This window comes from Petaurus breviceps, unplaced genomic scaffold, assembly GCF_028583685.1.
Source record: "Petaurus breviceps papuanus isolate PSGF00001 unplaced genomic scaffold, PetGlider_PUasm1.0 207, whole genome shotgun sequence".
NCBI lineage: Eukaryota > Metazoa > Chordata > Mammalia > Diprotodontia > Petauridae > Petaurus > Petaurus breviceps.
Window position 1 is genome coordinate 4,578,838 of NW_027185850.1, and position 21,660 is coordinate 4,600,497.

Sequence of the window (21,660 nt, forward strand, 5' to 3'; positions counted from 1 at the left end):
TTCCTTCCTTCCTTCCTTCCTTCCTTCCTTCCTTCCTTCCTTCCTTCTTCCCTTCCTCCCTTCCTTCCACAATCATATTTGTGCTCACGTATTAGTTGTCTCTGCACTGAAGGTACCTTACATGTTCCTACCGTGTTTCCCTGATAATAAGACACTGTCTTATTAATTTTTTGGACAGAAAAACACCAGAGGGCTTATTTTCAGGGGAGGGCTTATTTTAATGAACATTGACAGCAATTTTAATAAACAGGTAAATGTTTATTAACAAAAAACTGTACCTTTATTCAATAAGCAAATCACTGGGGAAGAACAGGATGACTCATTCACTGCTGCAGCTCTGATTGGATGCAGCTCGGAGCTCAGCGTGCGTTTGGGGGGAGGGGCGGGGGACGGTGCCGCAGGGGATCACCTTCACTACAGTAGCAATCTCAATAGGGCTTATTTTCAGGGGAGGGCTTATTTTAGAGGAATTTTACACAGTAAGGGGAGGGATTATTTTCGGGATAGGTCTTATTATCGGGGAAACACGGTAGGACCAGAAGTCATTGCCTCCCTTACACAGCTAGAAAGGCTTTGCGTTTGGCCTGGGCCCTAGGCTTCCCTGAAGACCAGTCTATCTGTGTTCACAAACAGAAGCTGGGCAATCTGGTGCTATTTACCCCAGGGCAATGTGGCAAATGTATCCAGGGATGGGGGTTTGTATCTATGGGGGGTGGGGGGCACATCATCACACTCATGCATCATTCTTCTTGCCTGGATTATTGTTAAAGGCTCATGTTATCACAGATTTACAAAGGAAAGTGACCCTTTGAACAAATGAATGCATGGGAAAACATTTGTGAAGCACTGACTGTGTCCCAAGGCTGTGCTAAGGGACAGCGATGCAAATACAAAAGCTAAGATAGACTCAGCTCTTCCAGAGTTTCTATTCTAATGGGAAAATCAGAGATAAGCTCACCGAGACCAGGAAGGGAGTCTAGTTTGGGAAAACCCAGGAATGGAGAACAGAAGCCTAGGGGAGAAGAGGGATGCATCCTTCCCAGTAACAAAGGCAGTGTTGATTTCCTTTTGGTGTGAGAACTGAAAAGTTAAGGCTGGATTGGGAAGAAGAAGCTATGTTCATGGGGGCAGGCAAAAAGACACCTGAGGAATGAAGTGCAGAATGGCTGGAACCAGCTCGCTGTGCAATGGGTCCCCGGAGGCATCTCCCAACCAGAATACGGGGACAGCAGAGTGAGCAGAAAGCGTCCATTTTTAAAGGTGAGGGAATGAGACAGAAGGTGCCGAGCCGTCCCCAAGCTCACATGGAGAATCTCCTCATTCCCTGACCCCCTGGCAGCTTCTGCCCCCTGTCATGGCCCCCTGTGTGGCTGCCTCATGCATGTTTCCACAGCAAGGTTACGGCCATGTAGCGGCTCTGTCCAAATCCTTCCCTGGGCTCCCTCATTTCTCTAGTACAGAATAAAGACTGTCCACCTGGAGCTCTCAGTCCCCGCCAATCCCGCTCACCGAGTTCTGCAGCCTTATTTTACGCTGTTCTCCTTTGGGCCAACCATCCCCCTCCCCCGGTCCCCTGCGCGCTGGCACATAGATGTAACATCTGGCGCCTTCTTGCCTTCGAACCAGCTCTTCCACATCTGGACTCCACTCCCTCCGCAGCGCCGATTCTCGGAGCCCGGCCGCCCCTAGCTTTTAGCGTTTGCTGTCTCTCTAAATTGCTTTATACTTACTTACCTGGGTGCCTTGTACAGCCCCTAATGAAATGTAAACCCCATAAGGGATCATACATTTAGAAATGGAAGGGTCCTTGGAGTCCAACCCCTCATTTGACAAATGAGGAAACTGAGGCACAGGGAGGGTAAATGGCTTGCCTTTGGTTCCCCAACTAAGAAGTGTGTGAGGAAGGATTTGAACTCAGGTCTTCTAGCGCTCCATGTTTTATGTTCAGCGACCGCCTAGCACAGTGCTTTCAAAATAGCAAGACTTCTCTAGAGATTAACTGAATTTCTGGGCTCATCGTCCAAACCAATGGCAGTTGAATTGGATTCTTAAAATAATTTCATTATTTTACCTTTAAAATGGCCCCTCAGGCCTGAGGAGGTGGTTTCTCAAGTTTCTCAAGGTGAAAGGGATGGGAACTAGTCGAAGACTGAAATGCTCGGGCATCATTGTTCATTTCCGTCAGCAATTCCTCTAGGGAGCAGATCCGGGGGCCGGTGCTCCTCCACACTGGAGCGGCATCCTGTGACTAGCCAACAGAACGCTGGATGGTGCTATTGTGTCAGAGAAGTGCAGCTCCAACCTTCACCAAGCAAAAGGGGCCAAACGGCAAAGCCAGAGAGAGCCTTTCTGTGACTCCCAGTCACATCTCCAGCCCGTGGTTGATAGGAGGGATAGAATAGGTGACCGGCAGCAATGCATATTGCCTCTCCTGTATAAAAAACAAGCAAAACCAAAAAGCAAAGCAATCCTTTTAAAAAGAAACAGGGGAGGAATATTGCTGCCTGCTGAATTTTAGAATCTGCCCTTTCATTGGAAGCTAATTGTGCTTATTCCTAGCTTAATGTGTCACTTAGCCTGTCTGCCTCAGTTTCCTCAACTAGAAGATAGGGATAATAACAGTGCCTATCTCCCAGGGTACTTGTGAGAATCAAATGAAATGAGATTTGTAAAGCAGCCGATAAATGCTACATGGTCATTATTATTATAATTAGCTCAGATGGGGCCAGTGATGTCAGTTACCAGGTATGGGGCAAAACCCCTTTGCACTCCCCAGGGTCCAACTTGTATGTGTGTGTGCCTGGGGGCAGCTGGGCTTGTCCATACTTGTTGACCTGGATTCTAGAGCTAGCTCTGCCCTGAATGCCAGTCTTGAAAAGTGAATTTGAGCTGTCTGGGACCCCCTTTCCTTATTTGTCAAAGGGGAGGGTTGAACTAGATGAAGAGGCTTCAGCTTTAACATACTAAGTTCTAGGATTCTTAAATGTCAACAAGAATTCATATCATACTAAGATTGACTAAGGGGAAGTGTGGTTACGCACATAGAGGAATCTTGGCAGAGTTAGGAAGATTGGCTTTGAGTCCTATTTGGAACACAGATTGGCCGTGTCAGATGTGACCCTAGGCAAGTCACCTAGCCTCTCCATTTCCCCAAGTAACATTCTAAAACCCTAAGTTTCAGGGAAGTGCTTACCTGAGTCCTTGGAGGAATCCCCCAGTATGACAGAGGATGCTAGATAACAGTAAAGCTAATAATGACTAGAGGATTTGCGAAGAGCTTTTCAGACCTCTCCTTGGATCCTGACAACAATGCTCCCAGGGAGGAGGGAGATATCCTCAGCTCCATTTTATAGAAGAGGAGCCTGAGGCTCAGAAGGCAGCGATTACTCAGGACAACACTTCATATGAGTCAGGACTTGAACTCAGGTCTTCCTGTTTGCCCAGCACTCCTACGAAGACTACTTCTCTCTCCCAAGTCTGAACCAACCAACCAAACTAAAACTGAAATGGAATATGGACATGGAAATAAGCATAGACCACATTGTCCACCAAATGACATTTAGAATGGCCCCCAATCTTTCTAATGAAAATCCAAGGGAGAGTCCAGTGGTTCACATTCTAGAAAGACAGCGTGTTCCTGGGAAGCAGAGGAAGGTTGAAGTGGAAGAAGATGAGAAGGATCTCCCTTGAAGACCTGGAATTCAGCCAGTTCAGTGATGTGCACTTTGAATGTGCAGGGTCACACTAGTCAGGGAGCATGGAAAGGCCCATTACTGAGACCTGGAACATCATAGGTGTCCCAGGCTCTGGGAGGCTGCCTGGGGAAGAGAAGGAAAAAGAACAAGTCCACTTAGGAAGGGGATCAGCAAAGGAAAATGGCCAAGGTTTCTTCTGACCCAGAAAGCAGCTTAGCCCTAGAATCCTTACTAGAGAAACTCAAGACCCTGCTCATTTTCAGTAGAAGATGGAACCTCCAGGGCACACCATTAAAACAAAACTTTAATTCACTTTAACCCACATGTTTCTCTAGCAGGTGTCTATAGCTAAGCCTCTTGTACCAAATGTTATTCCACCAAAGAAAAAAATATGCCCACATCATTCTAGAACTGCAAGCCATTTGTCCAATGCAGGCTGGAAATGAATTTCAAGGCCATAAATGCTCTGAAGGAGGCAGATTTTCATAGTGTTGTATTTGTTGCGCTTTTTAAATGAGCCCATATCTGAAGGTTTGATGGGAATGTATTTGTTGAGCTGAGAGGTGTTCCTTCCTATAAAGTATAACCTACACAGTTGGAGTCCATTTTCATTTCACTGCCAGACTTGGCACAAACAAAGAATTAATGCTGAGAAGCGACACAGGCTAGCATGACAACCTCACCAGGCAAAAAAGATAAAATTAAAGGTGAGTTGTGGTTTAGGGCAGCTGTGGGAGTGAAGTAACAGCTTCATTCTGGGGGGGTTTCTCCTTCCCTCTGAAAAATGATTGGCCACCAACGATCAGTGAAGCTAGGTCTGTGTAGTACTAAGCAAAGGCTTTGGGGCAGGAATGCAGAGTCCAGGTGGGCGTGGAGAGGAGAAATTTAGGTCTTCTCAGGAACCACTCTTTACAGCTAAATTGGAAACTAATCTGCTTGAAAGAGATGGTCTTTCAAGCAAAAGAGCTGATGGGTACAGAGACTGCTCAGATCTGGCTGGAGGTAGAAACAATGAACTTCATGTAGCTGGAAAGAATGAATAGAGCGCTGGGCCTGGAGTCTGGAAGACCTAGGTTCAAATTCATCCTCAGACACTAGCTGTGTGTCTCTGGGCAAGTCACTTCACCCTGTGTGCCTCAGTTTCCTCACCTGTAAAATGAGCTGGAGAAGGCAATGGCAAACCACTCTGGTGTCTCTGCCAAGAAAACCCCAAATGGGTCAGCAAGAGTCTGTCACAACTGAACAACTACAAAGCTGGAAAGAGAGACAGCTTTGCAGTCCAAGGCCATGGGATTCAAATTCCAGGTCTTCAGCTTTTTCCCTGGATGGCCTTGGACACTTTTCCTCTCCTGTAAAATAAAAGGGTTGTAGGAGAGATCTCCAAGGCCACTCCTCCTCCAGATCTCTGACTCTGCTTACCTTTTTCCTCTCTGCTATTTGAAGAAAATTGCACTTTGGAAGTTCCTCTCAAGTCCGCCTGTTTCCTTGATGCCTTTTGCCACCTAAGGGGGGATTTCACCTGGGTTCTCCCTAGCTTGGCAGACTGGGAGCACTGGATCCCAAGAGATAATGCTTTGGAGGTCTATGTGGAGGGGATATAGGTTTCAAAACCTGAAGTTCCCCACGTTGTTTAGGAACCTATGAAAAGTTCAAATCTCTCCTCACACACCAAGTATGTGACTTTGGGGAGGTCTCTGGGCCTCAGTTTCCTCATGTGCAGATAACTAGGTGACTCAGTGCCTCATGGAATGAGGGAGCTGGAGTCAGGAACATCTGATTTTAAATCTTGCCTCAGACATCAGTTGTGTGACTCCGGATAGGCCATTTAACCTCGGTTTGCCTCAGTTTCCTTATCTGTAAAATGGGCATAATAACAGCATATAACTTTCAGGGTTGTTGTGAGGATAAAGTGGGGTGACATTGTAAAGCTCTTTGCAAATCTTAAAGGACTGGGCATGTCAGCTATTATCTGTAAAAGAGGAGTCTGAACTACTCGACTCTGACGCCAGATCAGAACTAAGGGTTGCCCCTTCCTCGCCCTGTCCCACTCCGACCCTCTTGGCAGGATTTTCCACCTGCATACATGCTGCCTCAATTCAGGCTGATTCCATACAGGATCTCCCATGTCCACTTGCGCCAAAGCCTCCCATCTATTCCTTTCTGGTGGGGACGGGGGCGTGTCCCCCACATTTCAGCTGGGGCTAGAGAATCTGCCTGGTCACCCTCAGGGCGCCAGACTGATCGTCGCCGCGGCGTTTCTAGGCTGGCGAATGGTGCTTCCCCACATCATCTCCCAAAGCGAATCCTCTCTTCTGCACCTCCCCAGGAGGTGATGATCACCGTATCTCCAGGCAGAGGTAGGAGGCAGCGTAGAAGGGGACGGCGGAGCGAGGCGAGGCTCACCGCCTCCCCTCTTTCCCAGACTCAGACGATCAGGGGAAGAACCTTGGGTCCCCTGGGTGCTGTGGAGAGGGCCCCACAGAGAGCACGGAAGCATGAGCAGCGCAGGGCAGTAGGGGAAGCAGAACTGGGGCTGGGGGCAACCTGCTCAGGGGAGTCCTCGGGGAATCCTCTCCTGTGCACTAGCAGCCCGATAGCCAGCTGCCAAGTGGGGCGCGGAGTCCGAGGGGCCGCCTCCTCCCTGCGCCTTGGGGCGCCCCGCCTCCCTCAGCCTTATAGAGAGGCGGGGGCCGGACTCCGGCTTCTCGCGGAGCTGGAGGGCCGGCGAGCAGGGCGGGCGCGGACGGCGCGGCGCCCTTGACCAAGCGGCCAGAGTGGCGGCTCCGCATAGCGCCGGGGCGGCGGCGAGCTAGCTCCGGGGGAGCCGGGGGAGCGGCGGCGCTGGGCACCATGGCTGGCAGAAGGACCCGAGCAGAGGCCGTCGCCAGCCTCCCACTGCTGCGCGTCAACGGACGGCTGTCCTTTCCCCTGCTACGACTGCTGCTGGCCACGAAGGAGACATGAAGGAGCCGGCGGGCGGGACCGGCGCCCTGGGGGGCTCCCCCTTTTGCAGCCGCCTGAACCACTCGTACCCGGGCATGTGGGGATCCGAGCTGCCCCCGCCGCTGGACGGCAACCGCACGGGCTCGCGGGCCGCCGAGGAGTGCGGCTCCGTGTCGGTAGCCTACCCACTCGCCATGATGATCACGGGCATCGTGGGCAACGCTCTCGCCATGCTGCTCGTGGCCCGTAGCTACCGTCGCAAGGAGAGTAAGCGCAAAAAATCCTTCCTGCTGTGCATCGGCGGCCTGGCCCTCACCGACCTGGTGGGCCAGCTACTAACCAGCCCAGTGGTCATCGCCGTCTACCTGTCCAAGAAGCCCTGGCAGCAGCTCGACCCGTCTGGCCGCCTGTGCTCCTTCTTTGGCCTCAGCATGACCACATTCGGCCTCTGCCCCCTCTTCATCGCCAGCGCCATGGCCGTCGAGCGGGCACTGGCCATCCGCGCACCGCACTGGTACGCCAGCCACATGAAGACCCGAGCCACCCGGGCAGTGCTGCTGGCCGTCTGGCTGGCGGGGCTCGCCTTCGCCCTGCTGCCCGTGGCCGGCGTGGGCCACTACACCGTCCAGTGGCCGGGGACGTGGTGCTTCATCAGCACTGGAGAGCGCGGCGCTAACCGCACCGGCTCGGCGCACAGCCGCGGCAATCTCTTCTTCGCCTCCACTTTTGCCTTCTTGGGGCTCACGGCGTTGGCTGTCACCTTCGTCTGCAACCTGGCCACCATCAAGGCGCTGGTGTCCCGCTGCCGGGCCAAGGCCACGGCCGCCCAGGCGGGTGCCCAGTGGGGCAGGATCACCACCGAGACAGTCATCCAGCTTATGGGAATCATGTGCGTGCTCTCCGCCTGCTGGTCTCCCTTGTTGGTAGGTCCCGGCTGGAAAAGGGGAGGGTGGGGTGGCGGACGCAGGACTGGGCGGAGGCAGGTATGAATAGGTATGATTGTATGGGGAGGGAGAGAAAGCTGGCAAAGCAGTGTGTGTGTGTGTGTGTGTGTGTGTGTGTGTGTGTGTGTGTGTGCCTGCGCCCGCGCGTCCACGGCGGTGGGTGTCTGGAGAGTTACCAGGGAGTGAGGGATTGGGGGCAGAAGTCTCATACCCCCTGAGGGGGGAGCACGGGATTATCAGTTGTCGCTTAATTCTCTGTGTGCGGTGTGTTTTCTCCTTACCCCAACTGACAGCTCCCTCTGTTTCGAGCTGTGTGGCATTCTCACAATCCAAGGCACTTCTTGGGCTTCCACCCCACACTATAAGGATCTACAAACACATATATGGAGCCAGCTTTCAGGTTGGCGAAGGGACTTGGGGTGAAAGATCCAGAGCCCTCAAAGGCCCAGCGCCTTCATTTCACGTGACGAGGGAATGTAAGGGTCGGGCTTGGCACGCAGTGCGGGTCAAGGGGAAGATTTAAGCCCCAGGTCCTCTGACTCGCCAGGGTACGAACTACACTGTCTTTCTTATCTTATTTGCTCCTCACAGCCACCCTTGGATGATGTGGAGGATATTATGATCTTCCGTTAGTGGCAACCCAGGATCGACGCCATCATTCCCCACAAGAAACTTATCTCTGGCCAAGATTAATTAATAGCTGTCAGAGGGAGGAGTCGAACCCACGACCGCCTCTGACTCTCCTCCAGATCTCTCTCCCAGCGCTCAGGTTTGGGGCTCATCTGAACCCGGCAATAGGGATATGAGGGCACCTCCTGCGCATGAAACCAGACGACAGGGGCTCAAACAACTGGGCGGCCCCTGGTCCTGCAGTCCTCAGTTTGCTTCCCCCAGGTGGAAGTGGGATTGGGTTGGATCGCTATCAGCCACGTCCCTGGGCGTCTGGGCCAGAGAAGCCCCTTCTCTTTGGAGCCCCTCCCTGCCTGAGAGCTCCAACAGTTCCACAGGGCTCCCCTTCCTTGGGACACCCCCTTCTCTTTTCCTCTGTGGTCTGAGCAATTTTAGCTGCGCTCAGACAAGTGTAGTTTCCTGAGGGCAGCCACATCACAGGAAGCTCTGCCTTTGCGCCTACCTGCGTGGGAGGCTCCTTCAGGTACACAGGGAGGGAGGACACTTAGCCCCCAGGCCACTGAAGCCAAACACCCCACCCCCTCCCTGCTCCTGCTTTCTTTCTTTCGTCTGTTTTTTTAATTTGAAGTTCACCATCACAAACGTTTCTGTATACAAAGAACCAAAGAAAGAGGAGTGTATTTAAAAGAGTGAATTTATGTTATTGATCTTTTATACAGTTGTTTTCAGAAGTGATCTTTGGGTGTGCATTTTAGTCCTCTCTGTTCTCAGCTAAATACTTTTTTAAAAGGAAAATCAAATAGCAAACGGCAACATTTTATTTAGACGTAGCGCCTAGCCCAGAATTTAAGACAAAAGGCAGGATGGGGCGCTGGAAAGAACAGCATTCGATTTTTTCTGTCTGACACTTGGTATACTGGCAATGTAACTGGTGGCAAATTCCTTCATCTCTCTCCGCCTCAGTTTCCTTCTCTGTAACATCAACATCAGAATTTCTACAGTCAGGGAGGCTAGGTGGTGCAGTCAATAGAGCCCTGGGCCCTGCAGTCAGGAGGACCTGAGTTCAAATTCGGCCTCAGACACTTAAACACTTACTAGACATGTGACCTTAGGCAAGTCACAACCCTAATTGCTTCTCCAAAAAGCAAAAAAAAAAAAATTTTTTTTAAAGAATGCCTATAGTCCTCCTCCTCAAAGGTGGATGTGAAGACAAAGAATCTGACCAGGATTTGCCTTATTATGTGAGCTGGTTGTATTATCGGCCTTACTAACTGTGTGACCTTGGACAAATCACTTAAGCTTCTCGGGCTTCTGTCTTTCCTTGTCTATAAAACGAGGTTGTCAAAGAATCTAAGAACTTGGATAGGAAAAAAAAAAAACCCTCTTTATTTTTACTAACATTTAACCAATTTAGTATATCCTTCAGTCACAAATTTAAACCCCCCCAGAGACACAGGTGCATGTGGGAAAGCACCTGAGAAATGGCCCCCGGCATCACTAGACTGCCCAGGAGGTCTATGAAATAAACAAGGTTCAGAACTCTGGACCAGGTGACGCATGTGTCCCCTTCCAGCTCTGAATTGTTACCCTAGGAATATCTAAAAGTCTCTGCTCATTTTAAAGCACTGCCATTATTATTAACAACACAGTGGTTTAACCAAAACCTGCAAATAGTTTAGATGCTTTTACTGCTAACAAAGAGAAAACCTAAATGTGTGCATCGACGAGGGATGGATTTGGAGTTGGGGGGACTGGGCTCGGAGCCCCAGATCTGCTTCGTTGGCCAAGTCCCTGGGCTGCTCGAGGGCTGAAAGCTGCTCCCCAGGATCTTTCCTGGCTCCAAATTTCTGCTCTCTGTTCAATGTAGAGTATAAGAGCTGTCACTCACATAGGAAAAGGGGAATTGGCCGGGTCACTTTTCTTTTCTGTTTTGGGATCCCCGGCATCTCAAACAGAGCCTGGATGGTAGGGGATGCCTAAGAAATGCTTCCTACTTTGTTGGTAACTGTGGAGTCTTTCTGACATGACCACTTGCCTCTCTCTGACCTCATCCTTTCCTGTTACTCCAAAACTTCCCCAAACACAATTAAGCCACATAGCAGTAAATGCTCACTGCTTTGGAGTCAGAGGCCCTGGGTCTGAAGGGGACTTTGGACGTTCTGGGGAAATTGACTTCAGCAGTTTGGGTCCCAAGGTCTGCCCCAGGAAAAGGATCATACCAGGGGAGATGTTCTCCAATTCATGTCACCACAAACTCAGTCATTATTTCATATATTATTAGTGATCACATATATATATATACATATATATATATATTATATGTATATATATATATATATATGCCTAAGGGCCCTTCCTATCTTTGGTCCTCAGGAGACAGAAGACAAGTGACTGATCAGTTTCATTTGGGACTGCTGTTTTTTAAAATCATGACCACAGTGGATTCAGGAAGAATCCAGAGTCTGACAGCTGTAATGGGAGATGTCAGGATTCAGTCACTGTTGAGGAAACGTCTCCTGAGTGTCATGACATAGGCTTGGAGATGATACTTTCCCTGCTGCTGGACTGCATCCATCAAAGGGAGCACTCAGATCTGCTAAGTGGTATCTATACACTATTAGCAGTGGAAAGCTGGAAAAGATCTGAGACATCACGTTCTGATGCCCTCAGAGGATCATTGTATGTGTTCGTCCAGCTGAACCTCCCTAGTTTACAGATGAGGCCCAGAGCATTTACGTAACCCACTCAAAGTCATGTGGGTAGGACAGAGTCGGAAAATGGGCCCTTGGTTCAAAACCAGCAGCCTTTCCAGGGTCTCGAGCTTCCTCAAGTTCTCTTGGAGACTGACTCTGTACTAAAAAAGCCTGGAGGGAAGTGACTATGGCCCCCACACAGGAAGGAGGAGAGCTGAGATAGACTGCACTCGCTGCCTCCAAGGCCAGAGTGCCTCCCACAATGCTGGACTGCCTCTGGCTTGTCTGTCCTTGTAACAAACATTATATTTTAAAATCAATAAAGTGAGGGCTTGGAGCTCAGGGAAAATCTTTGAACTTTTTTTTAAATGAGGGAAAAAGAGAAGGGGAAAGAGAGGAGGAGGTGAAGGAGAAGAACACAAGAGACAGATATAGACAGAGAGATAGAGAGAGGAAGAGACAGAGACAGACAGAGAGAATGTTTCTGCTGACCTGCAGACATCTGCATGCAGTCTCAGCTGTTGGGAAGGGTCTACTCCCTTGTTTTATGTAAAAGAGCCTGAGACATAACCTTCATGTTTGTGTAGGAGGGTCTCCTGTCCAAAGGTGGATGGCGTTTGAACAAAGAAAGTGGCAAAGGTTTCCTTTCAGTAGAAGATTGCAGAGAGGTGAGAGGCCATCACCAAAATATCCTGAAACAGAATTTTGTGAGTCATAACATTGTACTGGGAGGAAGCCCACATTCACACTCCTCACTCTGACCAAAAGGAAACTTTCTTCAAGTTTTGTTTCTTTTTTTCTTCTCTTGCACCAAAGACCACTTAGGAGAAGTTGACTGACACAATGATCATGTCTGATGTTGAAGGTGACATACTGCCCCCTCAACCTCTTGACCCTTGACTGAGAAGAAATCAAGTGTGTTTGATTAGCTGGGACCCAGATTGGTTATCACGTTATTTAGCACTGGGATGGTTTTCCACGTCACTCTCATTCCCCTTCATGTCATTCAGCATCAATTCAGAGTCATCAGGGCCTCTAGCATTTCTCTGACTCCCTTTCCTACCATTTTATAGGTACACTAGGGATCTGTCCTATTCATGAACCATTACTTGTTGGCCATTCTCCAATTGATGGGTAATTACTTCATGTTTTGTTTGTTTGTTTGTTTTGGAAATGGTTTATTCATAGGATTGCAGATCTAGAGAGGGGAGACCTCAGAGGCCTGTTAGGCCAGTCCTCACTTTGGGAAAGCTGAAGCCTCAGAAAGTTCAGTCATTTGCCCAAGGTCACAAAGGTAGGAAGGATCAGGTGATAAGGGCTTGGGTTTAAATCAAAGGTCTGCCTCTAGGTCCAGTAGCCTTTCCTGTGTCCTCTGCTGTACATCCTTGATGCCTTTTATTTATGTGATGATCATTTCTGGATATTTCCCACTTCCTCCCACCCAGTTAAAATCTCCCTTAGATAATTAAGATAATACTTCTACACAAGGACAAGTCGTCAACTCAAAACCACCAGCCTAGAGACATGCACTTTATGTAAAATTCTGCCCCTTCTTAGCTGAGGATGAGGAGGTGTGCGATGCTTTCACTGGCTTTTAAAATTACTCCTTATTCACCTGCTATCTATTCTCAGAGCACTGAGAGTCGAAGGATAATGCTAATTAAATATCAATTCGGAGAGTCCTCTTTCCTCAGACAATTAGGACTTTAACTTTTGGGTTTGGGGAGGGGGTGAGGGAGAGAAAGAGAAATATTAACTCACACAGTACCAATATGACTATCTGAATATATACAGAAAAAGAGAATGGTTCGTGTGTACTTGAAATAAAACCTGTTTTTTTTTTCAGAGTTCATAAAATGTAAGAATGGTTGGTTTTGTTTTAAAGGTGACAGCCCAGTGAGAACCATTCAGAACCTTACTGCCAGGGTAGTAGATAGCTTTCCGATTCTACCCATGCCTGAGGCAGAGACCCCTCATTTGAGGCCCGAAGTCAAATCCCAAACTAGGTTCTGATTTCCGAAGCACTTTCCATCCATTATCTCATTTGTTCCTGGCTGCTCAGTGCTGTTATCATCCTCATTTTACAGATGAGGGAAACTGAGGCAGGAAGTGGCTGAGGTCAGATTGAACTTGGGTCTTCCAGGCTCCAAGGCCCATTGCTTTATCCACTGCACCACCAAGTGTTTATGTAAGCTTGTTGATGCTAAACAAATATCAAACCAGTTCTGCTTAGCATGGATGAGGTCCACAGGTAGGGCCCCATAGGCCCAGGGAGCTCCAAGGCCCCTTCCAGAGTCTAGAAATCATTACCTATTTTATTACACTATAAATTACTTTTAATATGCCGCAGGCCTCCTCAGTAGGTACCAGGCTAACTTTGTGCAAGTGATCAGGTTTCACATGAGTGCAGGAGCCATATGACATGAGGGCAGTGATCCCCTTGCTTCAGAATCCTGGGCTGCATTTGGGGTTTTGCAATAGAAGATAATCCGACCTCTGTGTTCGCATTCGGAGTACCAGCTAGTTCTACCCTTACAGAAATGCTGGCCGCTCAGGATGACTGAGCTCCCATTCGGTACGCATTTTGTCCGCAGTGAGCTCCGGCCCTGAGCCCTGTGCTGGGCTGAGGTCAGTCCTGGCCGCCATGCTTGGTGGGATGCTCTCCCTCCTCACTGTCCTGTCCCCTTCAGCCACGCTCAGTCATCTTTCCTCTTCATTACTGTCCCCTTCACAACAATTGCCTGTCAGTTTTTCTGGATAACTTTGTGGATATTTACGTATTTGTCCGTTTTGCTCCACCTTCCCCCATTAGAATGGAAGTTCCTTGAGGACAGGGGTTTTCTTTGTGTCTTGCATCCCCAACCTGTAGTTCAGTGGCTGGCATGGGGTAGGCAGCCAGGCATAACAAAGGACAGAGCCCAGGACTTGAGTCGAATCCTGACTCAAACACTTCCAGTGGCTTTGTTGTCGTCTGGCCTCCTTTCTTGAACAGGACCAAGGACATCGTGAGGGGGGATGTCTTGACTTGAGCATGAATTGGATTGGAGCGAGGCAGAGCTATGCACAGTTGTCAGCTCACTGTCTCCTCCAGAGTCACTGACAGCCAGGGGCAGGACAAAAGTCAAGAGGACCTGCAATGTAACCTTGGACAGGTCACTTAACTTCTGTTTGCCTCAGTTTACTCATCTGTAAAATAGCAATAGTAATAGTGCCCTCCCCAGGGTTATCATGAGGACCGACGGAATGAGACAATCTTTGTGAAATATTCAGCACACAGTAAGTTGTACATAAATGTCGGTCATTATTGCTGTTTTGAATAGTATGATTATAATAAGAGGAGAAGTCCTCTCTGGGAGGGCAAGCAAGCTGGATGACCATTGTCAGCCATCTTTCAGAAGGCTTCACTTTGGAGTGTGAGTTGGACCAGATTCAGGCCCCTCAAGTCCCTTCCAAGTTTTAGGGTCACAAATGTGGACCTGGAAGGAGCCTTTGAGGCCCCTTAGTCCAACTCTCTTACTTTATAGTTCCTAGAGTCAGGTGACTTGTCTAAGGTCACACAGGCAGTAAGTCAAGCAGTTGAAATTTGACCTCAGGTCCTGTGACTCCACAGCCAGTAATCTTTCCTCTTCAGACATTGCCAGTCCTGCAATTCTTAGTAATATGGATCCATATGAAATCATGAGAGGACAAGGCAAAGGTGAGTGTCCTCTGTGCCCCCAGAGAATGCTACAGAGAGTAAGTGCTTTTGGGTGTCTAAGGAGTCCTGAGAAAAGCCTTCCTCTCCAGGGCACAGGACAAGGCTTAAGACAGCCAGGACACACTTCAACTTAGGAAGAGCCAGCCTCGAATCCTGCTTCCTACACTTTACACCTTCCTTTTCCTTCTATGAGCTGAGTGACCCTGGGCAAGTCTCCCGACTTCAGTTTCCTCACTGGGGAAATGGGAGTAATAATAGTGGCGTCTCCCTTCCGGGGTGTTGTGAAGGTCAAATAAGAAACTATACATAAAGTGCTTTGCAAACTAATGTTTTAATTAGTTTAATTATTACTCATATTTTAATAATTGCTAGCTATTATTGTCATTGTTTTTGCTGTTGATTATAGAACTTGAAGAATGTGCAGGATTGAAGCAGGTGGAAAGGCGCAGTGAGATCATTCAGGAGTAATGAAGAGATCTCTGCAGGAGCAAGTCTGTTGTGTTCAGGTCATGGGAAGGAACCGGTCTGACGGGAGTCAGCAAGACCTGGGAGATAAGGCTTCTGAGGGGGAGATCAGGCTGCAGCTTGATCCTGGAGGCAGCAAGGAGGCCATTGAGGGCTCTTGAGCGGGGAATAACCTGATGCTAATGCTGGGACAGGCTAATTGAGCTGGAAGAGACACTGGCTACAGGGAGACAGTTGTTGGCAAACACTGAGAGCCCCAGTTTCTATAAAAATGAGGAACATAATGTAGAATCCATAACAGAATACTAGAGCCCTAGTTAGATCCAAAAGTACCTGTTCCGTGCCTGCTATGTGCCCTCACTGTGCTACAGAGCAAGTTTCCAATGATCCTCCCTCCAGCACCTGTGATTTTGCCCATATGAGTCCTTTTACTTTATTGAGAGAGATCGCGGCCCTTCCTTAGGAATAAGGAACAGATAGCACCTTAAAGTTTGGAAAGCAATTGAATACAGTATCTAATCTGATCCTTGTGACGACCTTGAGAGTTAGGTCCTAAATAATTATCCTCATTTTTCAGATCAGGAAACTGAGGCAGAAAGCAGTTAAGAGCCGTATCCAGGGTCACACTGCTAGTCAGTGTTTGAGGCAGGATTTGAACTCAGGTCTTCCTGACTCCAAGTGCAGCCTGCTTCCTGCTCTGCCCTTCCCAGCCTCCATGACGTTGTGGATAGTCCTGGAGAGTTTCTGGGGATGGTGTACGCACCCCTCTGCAGTCTTATGATGATGAGTCTCTGCAGACTTGCCAAGGTTGGACCTATCATCCCTATCTTATAGGTGAGGAAACCGAGGCTGAGAGAGGGGGTGTCTCTTGTCCGAGGTCACGCACTTTTTAGATTCTCACACTCTGTGCTGCCTAGCTGCTGCTCAGCACTGGAAAAGGCCTTGGAAGTCACTGGCATCCAGGCTCTCGGAGCCTTCTCGGGGTCAGAGGGAATCTGCCAGAACTTGGGCTCCGAGAGGCCTCCCTGCCCCCAGCACATGTTGGATAGGGTCTTGTGGCCATAGCAAACAGGCAAGAGTGCCCTGGGAGGAACGAGAGCTGGCGGGCTGAGGCTGAGCACAGGCTTTGTCTCTGTGTGGTCACGGCCTCTTTTTAAAGGCAGCATGGCTCAGGGATGGGGAGTCAGTTGAATCCTGGCTCTCCTCCTTCCAGCCTGTGTGACCCTGGCTGAGTCACTTAACCTCTGCCTGCCTCAGTTTCCTCATCTGTAAAATAGGGATAATCATAGCCCCTCCCTCTCAGAGCTGCTGGGACATGACAAGTAGTCCAGGAGTGCTTGTTTCCTTCCCTTCCTCTCATTTTCTAGGCGAGGGTATTGAGGCCAACTCTGTGTGGGAAACAATCTCCTTTGTTCCTTACAGGGCAGCTCCCTCGGGCCTCCAGCTTCCACCACATTTGGGGCATTGGTGATTCAATTCATCGAGGGAGTCTGTTGTGAGAGAACAGGGACATTGCTGAGAGGTCACAAGGCTTTGTGACATGGAGATCTGATTGCAGAAGGGAAGCAGGAGGCCCCACGGCCCCTCTCGGGCCTTCCCAGGGATTGTCAGTCTAATGTCAGATACGGGATCCTTCTTGGGGCTCTCCTGCTTGACCAGAATGTTGCTATTGGGGGAGGGTATTTTTAATTCAGCAAGCACGTATTAGGTGCCTGCTGTATTAGGCAAGCATTAGGTGCCAGGCACTGGGGGACAGGACATAAAGAGAACAATGACTGCCCTATTGAGGGGAGGCAGTGAGCAGCAGAGGATGCGTGAAGGCGCCGAGTGGGGTCTGGACTGTAGCTGGGGAGATGGAGAGCAGCCTGTTGCTGGGGTGGACCGAAGCAGAACTCAGAGGGGGCTAGGGATCTTAGGGGGCAAAGGTGCAGAGATGGGAAATGGGAGGTCCCCAGTGAGGAAAAGTCAGGTCAGTCTGACTCCACTGCTGCGAGGGCACAGGGAGAAGAACACGAAATATACCTGGAAAGGACAAGTCAGGACCAGGTCATACCGGGCTTTAAGGGCCAAAGGGTGCAGTTTGTGTTGGATTCTAAAGCTGATAGGGAGTCACTGGCTTTTATTGAGCAAGGAAGTGGCTTTGCCAGTCAGATCTGGGCTGCAGGAAAATCACTTTCGCTCCTTCTGAACTAAGAATGAGTGGCACCAGGACACTCTGGGGAATTCAGTACAGAAGAGTTTCGGGTGTTCTAAGAGGGCAGTGACAGTGTTAGCCCCAGGCCTGCAGGGACTGATCCCCTCAATGTAGACATCCTGCCTAGTGGCCTCCCATCTGACTGGGGCTTGTCCAAAGCCTCCCTTGCCAGGGATCTGAGGTGGCCCATCCCCCTCCTGCTTTGGCAGATTTTATTGTTAGGGGGTTTTTGTTTGGTTTTATTTGCTTTTGAATGCTTTTAATTGAGCTGCAATCTGCCTCTGTGAGTTCCCTTATGTAGAAACATGACAGCCCTTGAAACATTTGAAGTCAGTCATCGTGGCCTGAGTCCCCAGAGTTCTCTAGGCTAGACAGGGGCTGTTTAGTCTGGAGAAGAGGAGGTTGGTGGAGAGGGCTGTGCAGGAGCTGGCCACTCTCAAGGAGCTGCCTTCAAATGAGGGATGAGCTTTGGTGCAGAGGAAGAGCCTGGAGCCTGCTAAGTGAGAGAGATGCCTGAGACGGTGCTTGGGGCTGAGACTGAGCTGGTCCTTCAGACTGTGGGAGGCAGATCAGGGGATGGAGCAGAGAGTGCAGGGGCCATGGAGGGGGGTTGGGGATGCCACCCACTTTGGGCTCTTCAGGAAAATCCCATTTGTCCTCCTCATTGGAATGGCCTTTCTTGTGTCTTCATGATTTTATTCTTGCATATCTCCCAACCTTCCCCTTCACCTTGTGGCCTTTTTCTCCATGGGGGCCTACCTATATTTTCTCTCAAAATATGCTTTTCTAGAATTTAAGGCTCATGTCAGATTATATCTGGCCAGCCTCAGGCATTTCAGAGGGTGGGGGGAGAGAGGAGAGATAGACAGACACAGAGAGATGAAGAGAGAGACAGAAAAAAGAGACAGAGAGAAAGACAAAAAGACAGACACACAGGCACAGAGAAAGAGAGACAGACAGAGGAGAGACAGAGAAAAACAAAAAGACAGAGACAGAGAGATAGGGAGGGAAAAGACACACAAACAGAGAGAGAGAGAGAGAGAGAGAGACAGAGAGAGAGAGAGAGAGAGAGAGAGAGAGACAGAGAGAGAGAGACAGAGAGAGACAGAGAGACAGAGAGAGAAGAAAGAAGAGACAGACACACAGAGAGGTAGAGAGAGAAGAGACAGAGAAAGACAAAGAGCAGACAGATAGGGAGGGAGAAGAGAGATAGAGAGAGACAAAGAGAGGGAGGGATGGAGAGAGAGCTCCAACAGATGCCTCGTCTGGATAATTGCAGTCCCCTATCACTACTACAGATTGTCCCCAAAACCTTGGTACAGCATTAAGCTGTAAAGTCTATTAAAGCTTAAAACTGACTCAAAACTTTGGGGCAGCCCATGTACCATGCCTCTGGGCCAGACTATTTCCTCTTTCTTCCAGGGTGATCTGCAATCTTTTCTGTATAGCTATCTGTAAAATTTTTCAAAATCCCTTCTGTTTCTTCTTCTCTTGAATCCTACCTTCACCATCTTACTCCCCCTATCTGATGTTTGCTTTCTTCACGTGATTGTGTCTAGTCAATACACCTTCCCCAGGTTGCCTTTTACCTCTCTTGTTCTAAGAAAGGGATCCCCGGCCACAGGTATGGTCCAGTCACACGTTTCCTCCCAGAGGCTTAGTGATAGTAATTAGGTCAAAGCTCCCTCTTTCTGTGTGGCCCTTGAGTCTTCCTGGCCTATCTGGGTCTCCCTTTTGCATGGGAGACATATTAGACCCTTTTCCCTCTGACTCCTTTTTTGACTCTCTCTCTCTCTGTCTCTGTCTTTCTGTCTCTGTCTCTGTCTCTCTGTCTGTCTGTCTCTCTCTCACTCTCTCTCTGTCTCTCTGTCTCTCTCTGTCTCTCTCTCTCTGTCTCTCTGTCTGTCTGTCTGTCTCTCTCTCTCTGTCTCTCTCTCTCCTGCCAAGTTCTTTGTCTTACAGTTGCTTCATGGTGCCCCCAACTCCCTGACTCTACAGTCATTCCCCCTCTCCCTTTTAGTTTAAATTCCTTCCAATTAGGTTTACAAGTCACCCCCAAACACCTTCGTCACCTCCAGGGTTCTCTGATTTGGTGATTCTGTCACAAGCAAGAGAGAGTTCATTCTTCTAAGTTGAAACATCACTTATTCTAAGAAGTAGCATGAATTGATGTTTCCAATGGACAGGCAGTGTGGTCCAGTGGATGAACAGTTGGCCTGACTTGTTCATGTCTTGCCTCAGACAATACAGCTGTCTGACCCTGGACAGCTCACCCAAACTGTTGGCACTCTGCTCAGCCGCTTAAGACTATAAACTGCAGAAGATGTTAGCTTACCTTGGTAGAGGGAGTTTACTCATCTGAGAGTCCCTAGACAGAGGGAAACAGGTCCCACCCCTCATGGGCACCAGACAGATGAGTTGCTTAAAATAATACCAATTTACTGATTGAAATTCCCAAATCTGGATTTGCAGATAGGTCAAACAATTGTTTTCTGAAGTCAGATTAGAACATAGTGGGAGATGTGGAATCCCTTGACTATTTCTTCCCAAAATGTTTCATTCCCCCACTTCCTCCTTCCACCTTCTTCAATGCTCAGCCACGAAGGAGAATGGGACCAGCTCCCAAATGCTAGGGGCTATCCTATGAAGGGTTAACATCTCAGTTTTTTCATCTGTGAAATGGGGATAGTAATATGTTCACTACTGATTTAGAATGTTTTGGGGAAAATGAGATGATGGCCTGCAAAGCACTAACTATAAAGCCTTCCTGAAATGTGTAAGGAATTATTGCTAATATTATTTCTACCTCCTATATCCAGTTCTAGGGCCCCAGCAGTAAGAAGATGTCATTCGGGCATGCAGTCAAGGAGAAAATCTGTGTGCGCAGGGGAGAAAGGCTCATAGATATCTCTGGGCACCTCTGTCTATGTTTGTGATCTTATGACACCTGGGATTCTGGGTGTCTCTAGGTATGAATAATAGTAATAATGATAAAGGTATTTACATATCACCTACTATGTGCCAGACACTGTGCTAAGGACTTTACAAATTTTATCTCATTTGATCTTTACAATATCCCTGAGATGGAAGTACTATTATTATCCCCATTTTTACAGGTCAGAAAACTAAGGCAGACAGAGGTTAAATGACTTGCCCGGGGTCACACAACTAGTGAGTATCTGGGGCCGGATTTGAATTAGGTCTTCTTGACTCATTGCACCCACAAGCTGCCTAACCTGAGCTCTCTATACATCACTTCCAACAAGTGCTCATCCATCCTCCACTCGAAAAATGCCAAAGATAGCAGAGAAAAACCACCATCTTCCTTGACAGTTTTTTTGGGGGGTCCTTTGTTGTTAGGAAACATTTCCTTACCTCCAGCCTCAATCTACTTTCCTTCCTCCTGGTTCTGTCCTCAGGGACCAAACAGAACAACTTCTAATCCCTCTTGTGAGAGTCCTTCCAAAACTTGAACACACGTTCCCCCAAATGGTCTCTTCTCCAAGCTCCTTGACAATGAGGTGTAGGTCATATTTACCTCTCAGTCCCCAGTAGAGAAGATCTGAGGCCTCCCTGCTCCCTAAAACTGCTCCCAGAAAACAAAATGGCAGAGCCAGCCAGCCATGATAAGTGGTCTGTACTCATAAAGATAATTCCAGTATTGATTTTTAAAAATTTGTTGTCTTCAGTTGAATTCAGTTCAATTTGACATTTATTAAAAATCTACCACATACAAGGTCCTTTCTTAGCTCCTTGGGGTGGAAAGATAAGCTGTGTGTGCTGAAGGAAGCCATCCTCCCAGGCCCTCCAGTTTGGGACTTCAGAATCGGCTCCCCTCTTCCTCGGCCCAGGCGCAGTCCCTTCCCGAGGCTGGTCCTTTCCATCTGATCTCTTCCCTTCCCCTATCGGCCGTGGTCCTAGCAGGGGCCGCCAGCTCCTGCCTGGCCCGTGGCAGCAGCCTCCCCAATGGTCCACCTTCCTCTGTATCCAGGAGCTGGCAGGCCTGGGGACGCTACTTTTCACTGCTCCCCCTTTGCACGGAAGCCTCAGGGTTGTCTTTCTTTCTTGTTTTGTTTTCCCCTAGGAAATTCTTCTTAAAAAATTATTTATTTACTTTTAGTTTACAACTTTCAGTTCCACAATCTCTTGTCAGATTTTCTCTCCCCCCCCCCATGGTGCCACATAATCTAATAGAGGTTCTACAAATACCTTCGAGTTGAACATTAGTCATGTTGTAAAGAAGGATGATAAGCCATGGGGTGAATAATGAGAACGAAGGGAAGAACCAAACAAAACCCGACTCACGAAGGGCAGGGATATGCACATGCAGACAAAGGATACAGGCTGAAGATTGAAGCGGCGGGGTTTTCTGGCATCCCCACGCCTCTCCAGGCCGCCT

At 48.8% G+C, this 21,660-nt stretch overlaps 1 protein-coding gene across 2 annotated transcripts in view; it reads left to right on the forward strand.

Moving 5' to 3' along the window:
- The first annotated feature begins 6,408 nt into the window (after positions 1-6,408).
- The window catches only part of LOC138164863 (prostaglandin E2 receptor EP3 subtype-like), an 87,529-nt gene continuing 72,277 nt past the window's right edge, over positions 6,409-21,660 (forward strand). For both annotated transcript variants that reach the window (XM_069092784.1, XM_069092785.1), the window contains exon 1: positions 6,409-7,561. In XM_069092784.1, coding sequence (XP_068948885.1) covers positions 6,656-7,561 — 906 coding nt within the window. In that variant the 5' untranslated portion in view covers positions 6,409-6,655. The remainder of the gene's footprint in view (positions 7,562-21,660) is intronic.